The sequence below is a fragment of the Aspergillus vadensis genome, assembly GCF_003184925.1.
Source record: "Aspergillus vadensis CBS 113365 unplaced genomic scaffold BO88scaffold_4, whole genome shotgun sequence".
Classification (NCBI taxonomy): Eukaryota; Fungi; Ascomycota; class Eurotiomycetes; order Eurotiales; family Aspergillaceae; genus Aspergillus; species Aspergillus vadensis.
In genome coordinates, this window is record NW_020292042.1 from 1,149,382 (window position 1) to 1,163,867 (window position 14,486).

The 14,486-nt window shown below is 52.8% G+C and overlaps 6 protein-coding genes across 6 annotated transcripts; 3 read left to right on the top strand and 3 right to left on the bottom strand.

Annotated features, from left to right (window-relative positions):
* Window positions 1-855: 855 nt before the first annotated feature.
* On the top strand, window positions 856-3,620 carry BO88DRAFT_402558 (oligopeptidase family protein). The gene is made up of 3 exons (XM_025706130.1): window positions 856-989; window positions 1,051-1,087; window positions 1,183-3,620. Exons 2-3 carry the CDS (start codon window positions 1,056-1,058, stop codon window positions 3,347-3,349), a joined length of 2,199 nt encoding a protein of 732 aa, XP_025566114.1. The 5' UTR covers window positions 856-989; window positions 1,051-1,055; the 3' UTR covers window positions 3,350-3,620.
* An 86-nt stretch (window positions 3,621-3,706) lies between these two features.
* Window positions 3,707-4,829, top strand: BO88DRAFT_433223 (uncharacterized protein; the record flags this gene model as incomplete). Its single annotated transcript, XM_025709408.1, has 1 exon — window positions 3,707-4,829. Exon 1 carries the CDS (start codon window positions 3,774-3,776, stop codon window positions 4,827-4,829), a length of 1,056 nt encoding a protein of 351 aa, XP_025566115.1. The 5' UTR covers window positions 3,707-3,773.
* A 90-nt stretch (window positions 4,830-4,919) lies between these two features.
* BO88DRAFT_333892 (putative serine/threonine protein kinase ENV7) lies at window positions 4,920-9,699 on the bottom strand (the record flags this gene model as incomplete). Its single annotated transcript, XM_025702781.1, has 9 exons — window positions 4,920-5,103; window positions 5,156-5,485; window positions 5,770-6,227; window positions 6,262-6,390; window positions 6,479-6,631; window positions 6,761-6,936; window positions 8,308-8,838; window positions 8,890-9,471; window positions 9,585-9,699. The coding sequence occupies 9 exons, from the start codon at window positions 9,697-9,699 to the stop codon at window positions 4,920-4,922; spliced, it is 2,658 nt and encodes an 885-aa protein (XP_025566116.1).
* Window positions 9,499-10,170, bottom strand: BO88DRAFT_477005 (uncharacterized protein). The gene has a single exon (XM_025711960.1). It carries the CDS (start codon window positions 10,156-10,158, stop codon window positions 9,826-9,828), a length of 333 nt encoding a protein of 110 aa, XP_025566117.1. The 5' UTR covers window positions 10,159-10,170; the 3' UTR covers window positions 9,499-9,825.
* Window positions 10,171-10,827: 657 nt separating this feature from the next.
* BO88DRAFT_211130 (CAP-Gly domain containing linker protein BIK1) lies at window positions 10,828-13,403 on the top strand. The gene has a single exon (XM_025701927.1). The coding sequence runs from the start codon at window positions 10,933-10,935 to the stop codon at window positions 12,958-12,960; it is 2,028 nt and encodes a 675-aa protein (XP_025566118.1). The 5' UTR covers window positions 10,828-10,932; the 3' UTR covers window positions 12,961-13,403.
* BO88DRAFT_402563 (3-hydroxyanthranilate 3,4-dioxygenase) lies at window positions 13,388-14,451 on the bottom strand. Its single transcript, XM_025706131.1, has 2 exons — window positions 14,342-14,451; window positions 13,388-14,193 (listed from the first exon to the last, which is right to left on the bottom strand). The coding sequence occupies exons 1-2, from the start codon at window positions 14,371-14,373 to the stop codon at window positions 13,656-13,658; spliced, it is 570 nt and encodes a 189-aa protein (XP_025566119.1). The 5' UTR covers window positions 14,374-14,451; the 3' UTR covers window positions 13,388-13,655.
* Between the last annotated feature and the right edge of the window lie 35 nt (window positions 14,452-14,486).

Consider the following 14,486-nt stretch of genomic DNA (forward strand, 5'->3'; position numbering starts at 1 on the left):
AGCATTATACTGTGAGTGGTCTTGTTGCTTGCTTTATATACGTGGTTGAAACAAGTTCTCGGCCAGACCACTCGGCATCTCTCTTCGGTCTGCCCACAGTAGCCGATCGGTTCTTGGCTGAGCATCAAATCTTTGTAGGGTAGCTCCACCAGAGAGGAGAACCAAGTGAACCGGTGTTTTGCATTTGTGCTATGAAGTCATGAATTATCATTCGCATCTTAAATGCTAAACTAGAGTGTGTGACTGCATCCCTTCCGTGGCATTGGGTAGAAGCCGCCGTCTGCAGGGCTCGGCCAGACTTGGACCCTTATTTCACGATCTGCGGGTCTGGCTGACAGGTCTCTTTCCTCTTTTCTCCTGGTAAACCGATTGTAGCAAAGGCTGGACGTGACGGACGGTATCGGTAGACCAAACAGGTTTAAGTCACCAATATTTTCTCCTTAGGATATAAGACTTTCTCTGGGATAGCATCAGATTTTGTTCAAAGTATATGCCGGATTGTAGGAAATATGATTCTCACAACCGAGCGGGCGAGCCAGTGATCATTATGGAGTGCCTGAGGTCCCCACCGGGGTGAACCACAGTAGTAAGTAGGCACTTGATTCCCCGCATTTCTCGGGATCCCGTACCAACTCGAATCAATGTAAATCGCGGTTATATATGCTAGAATTGGGATCTGCCGAACTTTGCCATCTAGGTTTCAGTAACTTTGTGGAAGCAGGGACTAGCCGGAGTTCCGTTGGGAAAGCCGGGGAAAGATGATGGCAGAAGATGGCAAATGATGGGTCAGCCGATAAGGGAACTCCCCTCACCGACCACCTCATTCCATCTGCTGCTTCCCCTCACGGTCCCCATTCCTCATTCATCTGCCTGCAGCTCTCCCCCATCTTTCTTACACCTACTCGTCTGACATCCATCAGCCACGAGGAGGAACTGCGCTTGTCCATTCCTCACTGGCTATTCGTATCAATATTTACTGTTCAGGAACAGTAATGCACCCCCTATCTTATCACTACTTGTCGATCAGCTACTGACCCTTCTTCGGTGCAGGTGACATGACCATCCGATCCATGAAGTTCACTCCAGAGTAAGCCATCACGAATACCACCACCAGAGCTCACTTCATCGTCCAATCCCGATCTATCACTTCTCATATGCAAACCAATAAAGCTAACCTGTCAGGGTTCTGCTCGGAGCCCCTAGGCGCTCCGGACCAGTTCCGAATGCCTCAGGCACCCTTGCCGTCTACACCCAGACAACCTACTCGTTCGAATCTCACTCCAAAACGAACGAGATCCGCGTTCTGGATATCGCCACTGGCCGGTCGGCTCTGATCACCAACGACGCTGGCGCCAGCTGTCCACAGTGGCTGGGTGACAGCAACCAGCTGGTTTGGCTCAAGGCCAAGGCAAACGGCAACACCAGCTTTATTGTGGGGGATGCACGTGAGGCAGACAAGACGTACACGGCGGGAACGGTCCCTGGCCCAGTTTCCGATCTCAAGGTCACGGTCGTCGAGCCGGGCAAGATCGGCTTTGCTGTGACTGGTAAGGCGAACCCTGATGGGACGCTTCATAATCCGCATGACGCAAAGAAGCCAATCAGCACCGGGAAGCTCTTTACGTCGCTCTACGTGAGACATTGGGACTCCTACATCGAGCCGCAGAAGAATGCCATCTGGTATGGCTTGCTGCAGCGCGCCCCTCTGTCGCCAGCTACCAGACAAGCGGGCAAGTACTCCGTGTCAGGACTGACGAACTTGATTTCGGTGAGCGGTCTTGCGGGTGTCGAGGCCCCTATCCCGCCATTCGGGGGCACCGGCGATTTTGACATCAGCCCCTCAGCAATTGTCTTCGTGGCGAAAGATCCGGACCTTAACCCTGCCACGCACACCTCCTGCTCCTGCTACTACTGCCCTATGTTTTCATGGACCGGTGTGAACGCATTGGAGGCCAAGGTCTGCGCAGTAAAGGGACTCGAGGGGGCCATGTCTTCACCGATCCTGACTTCGGATGGCAGCTCGATTGTTCTTCTCGCCATGCGCGAAGACGGTTACGAGTCGGATAAGAGACGTATCTTATATGTGCCGAACCCCTGGAACGGCGAAATGATCGAGGTGTTTGCCTCCACAGACGGAGAGGGGTTGTGGGATTCCAGCCCGTCTGGCCTGACGTTCTCGAATGACGACCAGTCTTTGTTCATTCAGGTCGAGGAGTATGGCCGTGGCGTGTTGTACCAGCTTCCTATGGCTGATATTCGCCATGCGACTCCGGACAAGCTAAAGAAGATCACTGATGCGGGCTACGTCACCGACGTCTATCCCGCATCTAAGAAGTCGACAAAGCTGCTCATTTCTAGCACTAGCTTGGTGGATAATAGCGTCTGGTCCATTGTCGATCCCGAGTCTCCCAGCGACATTCGCGTTATCTCCTCCATCGGTCGCAACGGTGCTGTCTTCGGACTCTCGCCCTCGCAGGTGGATGAGATTTGGTACCGGGGAGCCAACGACACTCCCGTCCATGCCTGGGTTGTGAAGCCCTCCAACTTCAAGCCGGGGAAGAAGTACCCGCTAGCTTACTTGATCCACGGCGGACCCCAGGGTGCCTGGTGTGACCAGTGGAGCACGCGGTGGAATCCGGCGGTGTTTGCTGAGCAGGGCTACGTGGTCGTTACGCCCAATCCCCGAGGCAGCACTAGTTACGGACAAAAGTTCACGGATGAGATTCGTGGCAACTACGGCAGCCTGCCATATATAGATCTCGAGAAGGGATTCGATTATATTGAGAATAACCTGGAGTACGTCGACACATCCCGTGCTGTGGCGCTCGGTGCGTCATTTGGTGGCTACATGGTCAACTGGATCCAGGGACACCCACTGGGCCGACGATTCAAGGCTCTGGTGACCCACGATGGAATTTTCAGCATGACGTCGATGCTTTCCACCGAGGAGCTCTACTTCCCTGTGCGGGATCTCAAGGGGCCCTTGTGGAAGGTCCCTGAGAACTGGGAGCGCTGGGACCCGTCTCGGCACACCGCAAACTGGCAGACGCCGCATCTGGTGATCCACAACGAGCTGGACTACCGTTTGACGATCGCAGAGGGTCTTGCTGCCTTCAACGTGTTGCAGATGCGGGGAGTCGAAAGTGCATTTTTGACTTTCCCGGACGAGAACCATTGGGTGCTCAACCCGGAGAACTCGCTCATGTGGCACCACACCGTGCTCAACTGGATCAACAAGTATGTGGGACTGCCGCCGGCTTCGCGGGAATTTGCAGAGTTTAGCACGACGAAGCAGACGTCGATGGAGCGACGACTCCAGCAAGTGACGTTGGATGGGGCCGCTAGCTGAACACTGGTTCTCTATAGATTAGTGTTTAGTAGTATGTTCAGCGGAGTCAAATACGAGGTCATATGCTCATCTAGCAATGCTTTGTCGGCATTGTCCAATGCCTTTATAGTGCTATAACAGGTGTAGCTCCTGTTTCGCACTACACCATACGTAGCTACCAAGCGGATACAGACAATGGAGCAAGGTGAGGCGGGAAATACCATCTCTTTATGCAACAATGCGCCCACAAAGACCGGGTGAGGCTATTGTGCAGAGACAAGGGGCCGGCGACCCCCGTTTCAAGTTTTTATAGTTACTTTCAGAGTACATTGTAGATGCAATCAACAAAGCAGTAAAGGTATATAATTACATGTTGTTCCTCGAAGTACCACTATCCAGGAATTCAGACAGGCAATATACTACCAACTTAGTTAGTCTGTTGACAATGAGCAAGCGTCGCATCTCAGAAACCATATCACCATCTCCAGATCCATCACCGGCAGTATCCCCAGCAGCAGCATCAGCACCAGCACCAGCACCTAAACGACGCCGAATGCGACGACAACACCACAGACAGTACTTATCCGTCGACCCTCCATCTCCGGAGGACTACTACCACGCGTCACCAACTACAACCCCGGTATCACCTACTATCCCACCTGCACCCTCCTCCCCTCCACCACCGCCACCACAACCATCCTCACCACCACCCCTACCCCCAAGAACAACCCCGCGATACCGACACATCCTCCCCAAACCAGCACCTACCTCCACTTCCACCCCTAAACCCCCTACACACTCACCTCACCCACACCCCGAACCCCCAAAAGGAACCCCCAAAGGGACCCCCCAACCTCAACCTCAAGCTCGAAGAAAGAGTGGTAAAATCCACCCCCACCTCCCCCCCATCCTCCACCACCTCCGCACACCCCTGCACCCACTCGTCTCCAGCACAACAGGCCACGAACACCCGGACTTCCCTCTCTCCTTACTACAATACAACCTCCTCACGTCGGATCAACTCGACAGACTCGCTGTGCATTTTCATCAGGTGCATCCGCCGGTGCGTGGCTCGTTCTGGTATCCGGTTAGGATTGTGCCGTGGCTTAGGTGGGATGATGATAGGGGGTATGTGGATATGGATATCGGTGAGGGTGTGGGTGTGGGGTTGGAGGTGAAGAGGAGGAGGTTTGGGAGGTTTATTGGGTTGAGAGGGTGTGACGGGGATTCACATCGTCGTTCTCGTTCTGGGGGTGGGGGAGGGAAATTGGGGAGGGGGAGAAAGAGGAAGGGGAGGAGGGAGGTGGAGGTGGAGGTTGAGGTTGAGGAGGGGGAGATTAGGGAGGAAGAAGTTGTGGTAGATGAGGAAGAGGAAGTGGAAGAGGAAGAGGAAACAGCGGAGGAGATGTTGGCGAGGATGGAGAGGGAGTGGTTTGAGGCGATGATGAGGGCGAGGTATGAGGGGGAGTATGCTATGAGGTGGAAGATGGGGAGGGGGTGAATTTATCATTAACTGTTATCTAAGTTCGTTGGTTTTGTTGTTGTTTGGGGGTTATAGGGTTATAAGCGTTATGGTGATATCATTGTTGAGCTAATGCCCCATCCCTCTCGCCCAATTCTCCTCCACAATTCGCCAATACTTCTCGCGACTGTGCATTCGGAACGATTTCCCCCATTTGATCATCACCAGGAATACTGCTGCGCATGTCATGCCTACGAATGCAGCGGATATAAAGCAGTTTTGGTATCCAAGGTGGTTTACCCACGGTGTGATTCTATTCCAGTTAGCTTGTGAAGACACCGACGTGGAATGATAGGGGGGAATACCCATAGCCCATGGCAAACGACATGGTGTTCCGAACCAAGATCACGCTCGCCATCGCATCGCCGCTTAGCTCTCGGTAGCTGTCGACCAGGTAGTTGACGCTCAGCGTGATGCCGCACGTGTTTGCCAACGCCAGCAGACACATCGCTACGATGAGTCCGAACCAGTGCACTTCATGCGCGGCGCCAACGCCCCAGAGCAAGAGAGATCCTGGCACGAGGAGAAGACAGATGGCGAATGGCCACAGGCGCTGCTCGGCTTCCATGACTCCGTTGTTGCGTCGCGCCAGTCGGAGGGTGAGCCAGTCGCTAAAGCGGCCGGTGAAGAGGGAGCTGTTACTGTTAGTTGGTTTATTATATACTTGAGGACATTCCGGAGAACTCACGCTAGTATTGTACCCACAATGCAGGATAGATAGCTGAGTCCGACCATGGCAGAGCTATGAAGGTTAGCATAATGCATGATTTAGAATGAAGCAACTGACCTGAAGTTATAAGGCGCGCCGCCCAGAATAATAGAAGCTGTTCCGTTCAGCACATTGAACCAGATAAGGTATGAGCCATAGGAAAACCTGCCATGGTTAGCTATATAAAGTTACTGTTGCAGCAAGACATACCCCGCGTAGAATACCACCGGCCAGCTCAGATAGTACAATGTGTGGTAGAACCGGCGGAACATATTGTTCCTCGGCAGTCTGGGCCCTACAAGCGAGAGTTTCTGAAGATATGTCTTCTTCGGATATATCACCCCGCATTCTGTGTCACTCTGCTGTGCCACATCAGCAGGGCGTTTCTCCTTCTCACCCTGCTCGGACGTGCGCGAAGAAGCTTCTGTCGAAGTCACCTCGGCGACTGATGGCTTCTCGCGCACGTAGTTCGTCTCCTCCATGAAGAAGAACAAAAATACAATGCTGAAGGCGCAGAAAATGCTGGGCCAGTAGAATACCCATTGCCAGCCTTGGTACTGGGCGATGAAGCCGCAGATGACCGGGGCAAAGTAGTTGCTGCCTGCCAGGAAGAATGCATATAGCGCCATGTATGTTCCCCGCTCATGGGTGAAGTACTGAACTGTCAGCTTCGTCTGATAGTACGGAATCCGATGGACTCACCACATCAGTTACAGTTATTTCTGGGAGGGCTTCAATGGGTGCCGTGAAGAAACCCGATAGGATACTGCGCGCGATCCATTGACCGTTGGTGTGGATGTAGGGACTGCCAGAGTCAGTATCAACATACGCCTATCGCCAAATGTAGAACGTACCCCCACATCGAAGTGCCCTGTAGAACACATTAGTTCTGGTAGTGGTGAGTTTCCAGGGCACATACCAAAATGCCAACCAAAGAAAGTATATATGTCAAACGCTTGCCGTACTGCAGCGCCAGTGGCTGCCAAAACAAAAGCCCCCATCCGGCGAACAGAAACATATACCCCGTTCCCTCATTGAGAGTATCAACCGACACACCGGTTGCATCGGAGAGCTGCGTGAGCACGGAGTAGACGACCGAACATGCAATACCAGCAAACAGAGTATACCTGCAGGTCCGATGTTAGTCCCCGCATCCACTAGATCAACCTAATAGACTCATCCTGCAGACATACACGCTCACACAGATGGTAGACAAGGTCTTCCTCCACGGGGCCCAGTTCAAGGGATCATCGGGATCATTGGACGGTTCCGGAATGAGAACGATGTCACTATCGCCGCGATCCGCATGACGGGTGGCAAGGACATGCTCCAAATCCACCAGCGTCACGGTCCCCGGAATAGCAGTCCGATCGAGGCCTGGAGTCATTTTGTATATATTGGATTAACCGCGCAAGTCATTCATAAAGAGAGGAGAGGAGGATAGAGAGTGGGGAGATGGGGAGGAATGAAAGGAATGTAACGTCAATGACAGCAGCAGGCGAGGTGGTCGAAGGCTGTTTATCAGAAATACTCCGAAAACGACCATCACAAATCCAGTCAAGTCAAAGCGTCGGCAAATAGCAAATATGCCATCCCCGCTGCAAGACCCAATCTCTAGCAATGCTAGTAGATAAAGAGTAAGTCCATATAGATATCCGTCAAAGGTCCACCGGCCTAGCTGGTTCTGTTATCATCATCCAGCAGATAAGCAGGCGGAAGACATTCCGTTGTGCAGCAAGGAGACAGACAGACAACCGCTCAATTGTTGGCTCTGAATGACGCTCTGTCCAGCTGATAACTAAAGAAGCCTGGGATCCACCTCTGCTATCTCCTCCAGCAGATCAATCCATTGATGGCAGCTGGATAAGTTGGATAACCACCCGTCCGGCATGGAACTTCCCCGCGCAGGGCCCATTTAACTCCATCCAGATGTCATCCATCGCTAACCGGTTTAGCTGCTCAAGCGAGGCGCGGGGCTGTCGGCAAATCGTATCTCGCAGGCTGATCGGGAATAGCCTAGGCTGCTTTATTGCAAGTCCAGGAAAAGACCGTTGATAGCAGATGTTACTGGTGCATCGCTCCGATCGTTCTCTTCGATGGAGACAGATGTGATGCTCACGGACTTACTCCGCTTTAAACATGCCCCCCCTCCAGCACGGATCACGCTGGACAGAGCCATGGTAGTCCTTGTGCTCCGTCGGGTGGACTCACCTAGCTATCTTATCAGCTGTGTTAAATAAAGACCTGATTCGTACTTTCTCAATGGGGATCACCAGGCTAGTTGGGGGTGCTCCTACTTTTAGACCGCATTCCGGGATATGTGGTGTACCGGAATCATTCTACGGATGGGCCAGAACAAGCCCAGGTTATCGTCAACCCATGGACGCCCCCAGATCTTACCAACGATACCAGGGATTCTCCAATCTGATCATCTCTACGCCGAGTTGGGCCCCAATAACCAAGGAGGAATAGAATCAAACTGCCGCCTGCAGCTAATATTATTCTGGTATCAAGTTCACGAATCTGGAAACCACAACAGAGAATCTTAGATGACAATCCCAAATCACCACAGACAGAAACATGCAGGAAGAGAAAATGAGGTGATATGTGCAGATCTGGCTGGTATAATACAATCTGGCCAGGGCCAGACAATTCCGCACGTAGTTCAACCAACAGGAACAGGCCCACCAGCTGACTCACGACAGGACTCAAAACAGGTAGACACTGCAGCCCACTAGCTTGAACCACTGGCAATGTCATCCTCCTCGGGAAGATCCTTGATAACGTCTTTCAGGATCTGAATCAGCTCATCAATGTCAGGCCGGTCTGCAGGCTCCACCTGCAGGCACTTGCGGACCACGTCCTTTACGGGCGCGCTGATCTGCATCGTGTTATCTTTGCGGCTATCATCGCCGCCGGCCTTGCCCTTGCCCTTGGTCGCACTCGATTTCTCATCGGGGAATCGCCAATCACCGCCCAATACACACATGCTCAAGCTGCCACCTGTCTCTTCGCTGCGGGCTTCGAAAGGGCTCTTGCCCACCAGACAGGCGTAGAGCGTGCATCCTAACGACCAGATATCCACCTTTGTATCAATAATCGAACCCGTCTTGACGTCGAACAGTTCGGGTGCCCGATACGGCATCGTGCTGTGTTCCGCAGCCGTGTCTTGGACGGCCAAGGCGAGCGACCGGGAGGTGATGGCAATGGGGCTGGGTGCTAACGATCCGAGGTCCATGAGAATGGGTGTACGGCCATCATCGGCGATCATGATGTTTCCTGCAAGCAAACATTAGCGCATAGTAGCTACAATAGAAGCAGCAGCCGTACCGGGCTTGATATCCCGGTGGGCATACGGGCGAAGATCGCCGTCTTGCACGCCCTCCTGACTTATTGTGACCTCGTCATCCATCAATGGCTCATTCTCCTCTTCTTCATCCACATTCTGGCTGGTGCGTCGCTTCGGTTTCGGCATCCGCATGGCAGTGTCCGCGTCTGCCTCTGCACCCTCTCTCCTCACGGCTTTAGCCTTGCGTGTAGGACCCGTACCGCTTTTCACACGGTAGAGATGCATCGCTCGGAGCGCATTGGCAACGCCGAGCATCAGCACCATCAAGCGCTTCTCCGGGAAGCGGGAATGGTTAACGAGGTTCGCATTGATGGCATCTTGTAGGTTACCCCGTTGGTAGTATGGCAGGAGGATGTAGACCGTCTTCGATCCTGCGTCGCCGCCATCGGCGCGGAATTTCGAGCCGGATTCGGTGGACACACAGTGGTCGATGGAATGAATGATGTTGTTCTGAGTAGTGAACAGATTGTAGGCCTCCACTTCCTTCAGCGCTTGGGAAACGGACTCCTGACCGAAGGGACACCGGATCTTCTTTAGCGCGAACAGTTCCGAGGTCGACTTGTCTTGAACGAGGTAGACATAAGAGAAACCACCCTAGCATGATGCGTTGATCGTCAGCATCGCGCGTTCCCGGTGTTGTGCAGTAAACCATTAGCCAGAGGCAATCATACTTCACCGAGGAGTCGGAGCAATTTGAAGCTACGATTGTTGATCTTTAATTGCGGCGTACTGGGGAAACAGCACATGCAATCTGTGAAGTTATAGAGAAGATCGAAGAAGTATTGCGCCATGGTGGATGGAGGAGCACGCCGGTGTAAAGAAAGCTATTCACAATGCAGCTACAGGAAGCTGATTATTGAGCCGCGATAGCTGTAGGGACGGGGTCCCCGTGGCGACTAGGAGGTGACTACGCGGCACTATCGTTCTGACGGCTGGGATCCACCCCGGCGATGGCGCAGGCGCACAGGCAGCAGAAGAAGCCGGCGGAGCAAGGGAGAGGGGAAGAGCAAATAATCCGAGGCCCTTGAGCAGATGGAATGTACAAAGTAAGGTCTGGCGGAGGAAGGGAATGAGGATGAATTGGAAAGGTCGAAAGAAGAGAGAAGAGAGAAGAGCGTGAATGAATACTTTAGAAGCCGCGTGTTCAGACCGTAGTCGATATCCGTGGACTGAATTGAGGCGGAGTTAGTGAGTGAGTGGATGCAATGAGAGCCAGTCGATGATGTGGTGAGATGAAGAACCTGAGGCATGAAAAGGCATCCACTAGTCATGCGTTAGTCAGCCCGCCAAGGAGCTGGTGGTAACTTACGTTTTTTGTGGGTAATACATACAGTATATACTGATACAGAGTACTCTAAATGCATGATATAGCATGCTTAATGCAGGTATGAGCATGTATTCCGTAAATACATAACCGCCATTCGGGCCGGTGGGGCAGGCCACCCGCCGAAAGAAGCAACCCATGGTTCGTGTGTTTATTGTGGCCGAGGCCGCTGCGATGCGAAGATGGAAGAATAATTGGTCTTCGATGACCAACTGTGACCAACTAGACGGTGTGAAAGGGTCCCCTGTCCCTGCTAGCATGACGACACACCACTGGCCGTTCAACCTTAGCAACTGTTTTGCCTCTGTATTTCACTCCCTGAGGCAGTGACTGACTGAACAATTCAGTCTCTAGGCCATCTCTTACTATCCACCGGACGGATTGGCTCTTTCTCTTTTCCGTCCTTCGCTGCCCAACTGAGGCAAACGCTGGACGGCATAAGGAAACAAACCCTCCGAGCCTCTCCTCCTCGCAGCTGAACCCCAGCATCCAGCAAACACCATGACGACTGGCCTATGATCAGTCACCTCTCCAACCTCCCTACTACTTCTGCAACCACCCCTTTCTAAACGCATTCCTTAAACCCGGCCGTCGCAGTTCTCTAAAAGCCCTCCCCCTCCTTCGTGCGGTATAAGTCGACTTCATTTCCACCACCCCCTCTATTTAGCGCACCACCAGTCGTCTCCCATCCCCTATCGCCATGGCGCCCCTCGACGACGTCCAGGTGGGTGACCTGGTCAATGTCCCCGGGGGTATGTTTGGGACGGTCAAATATCTGGGAAGTGTTGCGGGCAAGCCGGGAAAGTTTGCAGGCATTGAGCTGGCGCCGGAACATGCCAGACGAGGGAAAAACAATGGAGATGTCGAGGGCAGGAGATACTTCTCTACGTCTGTCCCCGGCTCAGGGATCTTTGTGCCTATGAACAACAACAAATACGTCACCAAGCGCTCGTCTGGTCCGACCTCGACAGTGAGCACCGGCCCTCCAACCCCCTCCCGACCGGTCAATTTCAGCAAGTCCGTTGGCCCTGGTCCCGCAATGCGCCCACCACGCGTCCGACGCCCTTCCCTCCCCCGCCCTGAATCTCCTAGAGGACCTCCGCCGTCCAAGCTCACCTTGACCGGGCTACGCACGCCCTCTTCAGCCTCCCGCGCGGCTCCCTCCAGCACCTACCCTCGCAGTCCTATCAAAGCCCCGTCGCGCGCCTCTGACCGCCCTCCCTCGCGAGTCAGTCGGGTGAGCACAGAGGATGATGGCCCGGCATCTAGAGTATCCGAAGTTCAGCAATCAGCGATGGCAGCTGAGGTGCAAGAGCTGAAGGATCACATTAAGAGTCTAGAAAACCAACTCCTAGACCGAGATAAGCAGCTAGATGAGCAAGCTCATACCTTGTCCGACTTCCAAAGAACTCTAGAGGAGCTGGAAGGGTCAGATTCGCTGTCCATCCGAGCCCAGTTGCGTGAAAGGAATGAGAGGATTGCTCAGCTGACGGCCGAGTTTGACTTGCATCGCGCCGACTTTCGAAGCACATTGGATACTTTAGAGATTGCTGCTTCCGAGACGGAGCGAGTCTATGAGCAGCGGCTGGACGAATTGATGCAACAAAATAGAGAGCTTCAGGACCGCGGGGAAGATGTCGAGGCTGTTGCGCGACAGCTCAAGCAATTGGAAGAATTGGTGTCGGAGCTCGAAGAGGGTCTGGAGGACGCCCGCCGCGGTGAGGCCGAAGCCAGGGCAGAAGTTGAGTTCTTGCGCGGGGAAGTCGAGCGGACAAAGCTCGAACTACAGAAGGAGCGGGATTCTAAGGACTCCCATGCAGCCAGTGATGGGCCGCAGTACTCTAAGGAACTGGAGCAGAAGGATGATGAAATCCGTGGTCTAAAAGCAATCATCCACTCCTTGAGCCGTGGCGACCCAGATTTGCATGCGCTGCAACAGAATGGATTTGGAACGAGCCCGCCGAACCATGATCCCGACCATGTGGCTCACTTGGAACAACGTGTCGAGGAATTTGAACGCATCGCCGAAAGAAAGACATACCGCATTGAAGAACTAGAGCGCGAGCTCCAGCAATTGCAGCTGAATGGTGAAACACACGCTCCCGGCTCCGCGGTCTCTTCGTCGCCCAACCACCAAAAGTCCCCCAGTGTCAATGGGAAGCTTACGAACGGCCATGGAATCAACCATGCGCATCGGCTTTCGGATCGCACGGTCGTTCCCCACGACTGGCAAGATTTACCTCCGCATGAGGGACAATATCAGGCCTACTCTACCCGCCACCGCGGTATTTCGGATGCTTCTCATCATCGTCTGGAGACCATGCACGAGTCAGACGGCCGCTCGGAGGACGGTGGCTCCTTGTGGTGCGAGATCTGTGAGACTGGAGGGCACGATATCTTGACCTGCACCAACATGTTCGGCGCGGAGAGTAAGAAGGTCCCTGATGCTGTTGAGGCACCCCATGACGACAGCTCTGTGGATGAAAAGCCAACTCCAGAGGAATCCACGGGTGAACCATCCACATCCTCACATGAAGAGGACGCGACTCCCCAGAAGACGGGTCGTGATGTTGTGATGGAGGGACTAAGAGAAGCGAACTTGTCGGCTTCTTCTTCGACCTTGGGCCCTGTTGGCGGCAAGGAAAGTGGCGTCGTTGACGAGTCTAAGTGGTGTGCTCTTTGCGAGAGAGATGGCCACGAGAGCATTGACTGTCCATTTGATGATTGATGGAAGCGGAATGCCGATGCATGAGATTCATGGCAGCTTAATTACCGGATGGTCATGATGCTACGTGCACCGATGATTGAGATGTGAGTCCTATATGTCGGATTAGTGGACCTGTCATTTCTGGTATTCTTCTGTTCAAGGCGCACTATGTCTAAACACATTTTCAGGATATCCTTCTTTTTGTTCATTCAAAAACAACATAATCATGTTGGCATTTTCTGGTCTTTCTTTTCTACCTTGGCTGTATGAAACCGCATAGCGCGCTTTGCAAGGGTTGCTGATTGTTCAAAGCGGCTGCATTACATTCCTGTGCCACTACTCTACTAGCCTTTTTCTTATTTCTGTCACATTCTTTAGACTGTTTTACTTGCCTGTTTTGGTCACAGCAGCTTCTTGGCTATGTGGCTATTTCTCCATCTTTTATATTCCCCTATCCAGAACTGTGCCTGATACCTCTTTAATTATACATTCGAATCACAATCCACTTTCCACGTATACACTGCCTTGGCAAACACCTAGCATGATACCAGAATTCCCAACCGTTCAAGATATCCCCTGGTATTTAGAAAGCAGACAATAAACACTTTTACACAACTACTATTACATCCAACCAGCCATCCATATACATCATCAACAGGGTATCTCTTCACCACAACAACACCCAACAAACAACCCCTCCTAGAAAAGTCCTACAACTAAGGCTGCACCACCTCCCCCTCCTCATACTTCGACGTCGCAACAACCCCACAAGCCTTACACGTCCTCTTCTCCTCATCGCCCGCAAACTCCTCGACAACCTGCTTAACCTGCGTCCCCAAATCCGTACACACAAACTTCTTCTCCCACACCACCTCTCCGCAATCCTTATTACGACAATACCACCTCATGGCATCCACCGCCCCTTCCTTCCTCGGCTGCTCCATCACCACGCCCACCGTATCCTTGAACCGTACGGGACAGTGCGGCGTGTTCGCCGGTAGCAGGAACAGCGATCCCTCGTGGATCGGGATGTCTTGGAAGGTGGGCGGAGTGGTGGATTCGTCGACGGTGCGGAGGAGCATGGAGCCTTTATATTGGTAGAAGAATTCGGGCGTCGTGTTGATGTGGTAGTCTGTTCGGGCGTTGGGGCCGCCGACTATCATTACTGTGTACCCTTGTGTGGCGGGCGAGGAGGGGTGGTAGACGCAGTAGTTGTTTACGGGGGGTTGGAGGAGGTGAGAGTTGGTTTCGAGCCTGTTGTGGTTTGGTTTAGTTAGTTGTTTTCCATGTCTGTATTTGGGAGGGTGTGGTTTGTGTTGCGTGTGTTTGTTTGTAGGGGGAGAGTAATGCGGGGGAGGGGTAGTGTAGTTAGTAGTGGCGATGTGGAGGTGGATTACTGTACCATTTGGGGATGTTGAGAGCTGGTGGAAGCATGATGACGGTGTTATTTGTCTTTGTGTATAGTATTGTAGATTGATGAAGTGAGAATCTGGAGAAAAACCAAGATAATTGAAGAAAGCAAGTGATTATAAATGCAGATCAAATCA

Bases quoted from the DNA above. Each gene is read 5' to 3' on its own strand.
- BO88DRAFT_477005 (XM_025711960.1), bottom strand. From the start codon at position 10,158: ATGCCTCAGGTTCTTCATCTCACCACATCATCGACTGGCTCTCATTGC.
- BO88DRAFT_402558 (XM_025706130.1), top strand. From the start codon at position 1,056: ATGACCATCCGATCCATGAAGTTCACTCCAGA. The intron at 1,088-1,182 runs GTAAGCCATCAC...CTAACCTGTCAG, and splicing joins TCCATGAAGTTCACTCCAGA to GGTTCTGCTCGGAGCCCCTA.
- BO88DRAFT_211130 (XM_025701927.1), top strand. From the start codon at position 10,933: ATGGCGCCCCTCGACGACGTCCAGGTGGGTGACCTGGTCAATGTCCCC.
- BO88DRAFT_402563 (XM_025706131.1), bottom strand. From the start codon at position 14,373: ATGCTTCCACCAGCTCTCAACATCCCCAAATG. The intron at 14,194-14,341 runs GTACAGTAATCC...AAACCACAACAG, and splicing joins GCTCTCAACATCCCCAAATG to GCTCGAAACCAACTCTCACC.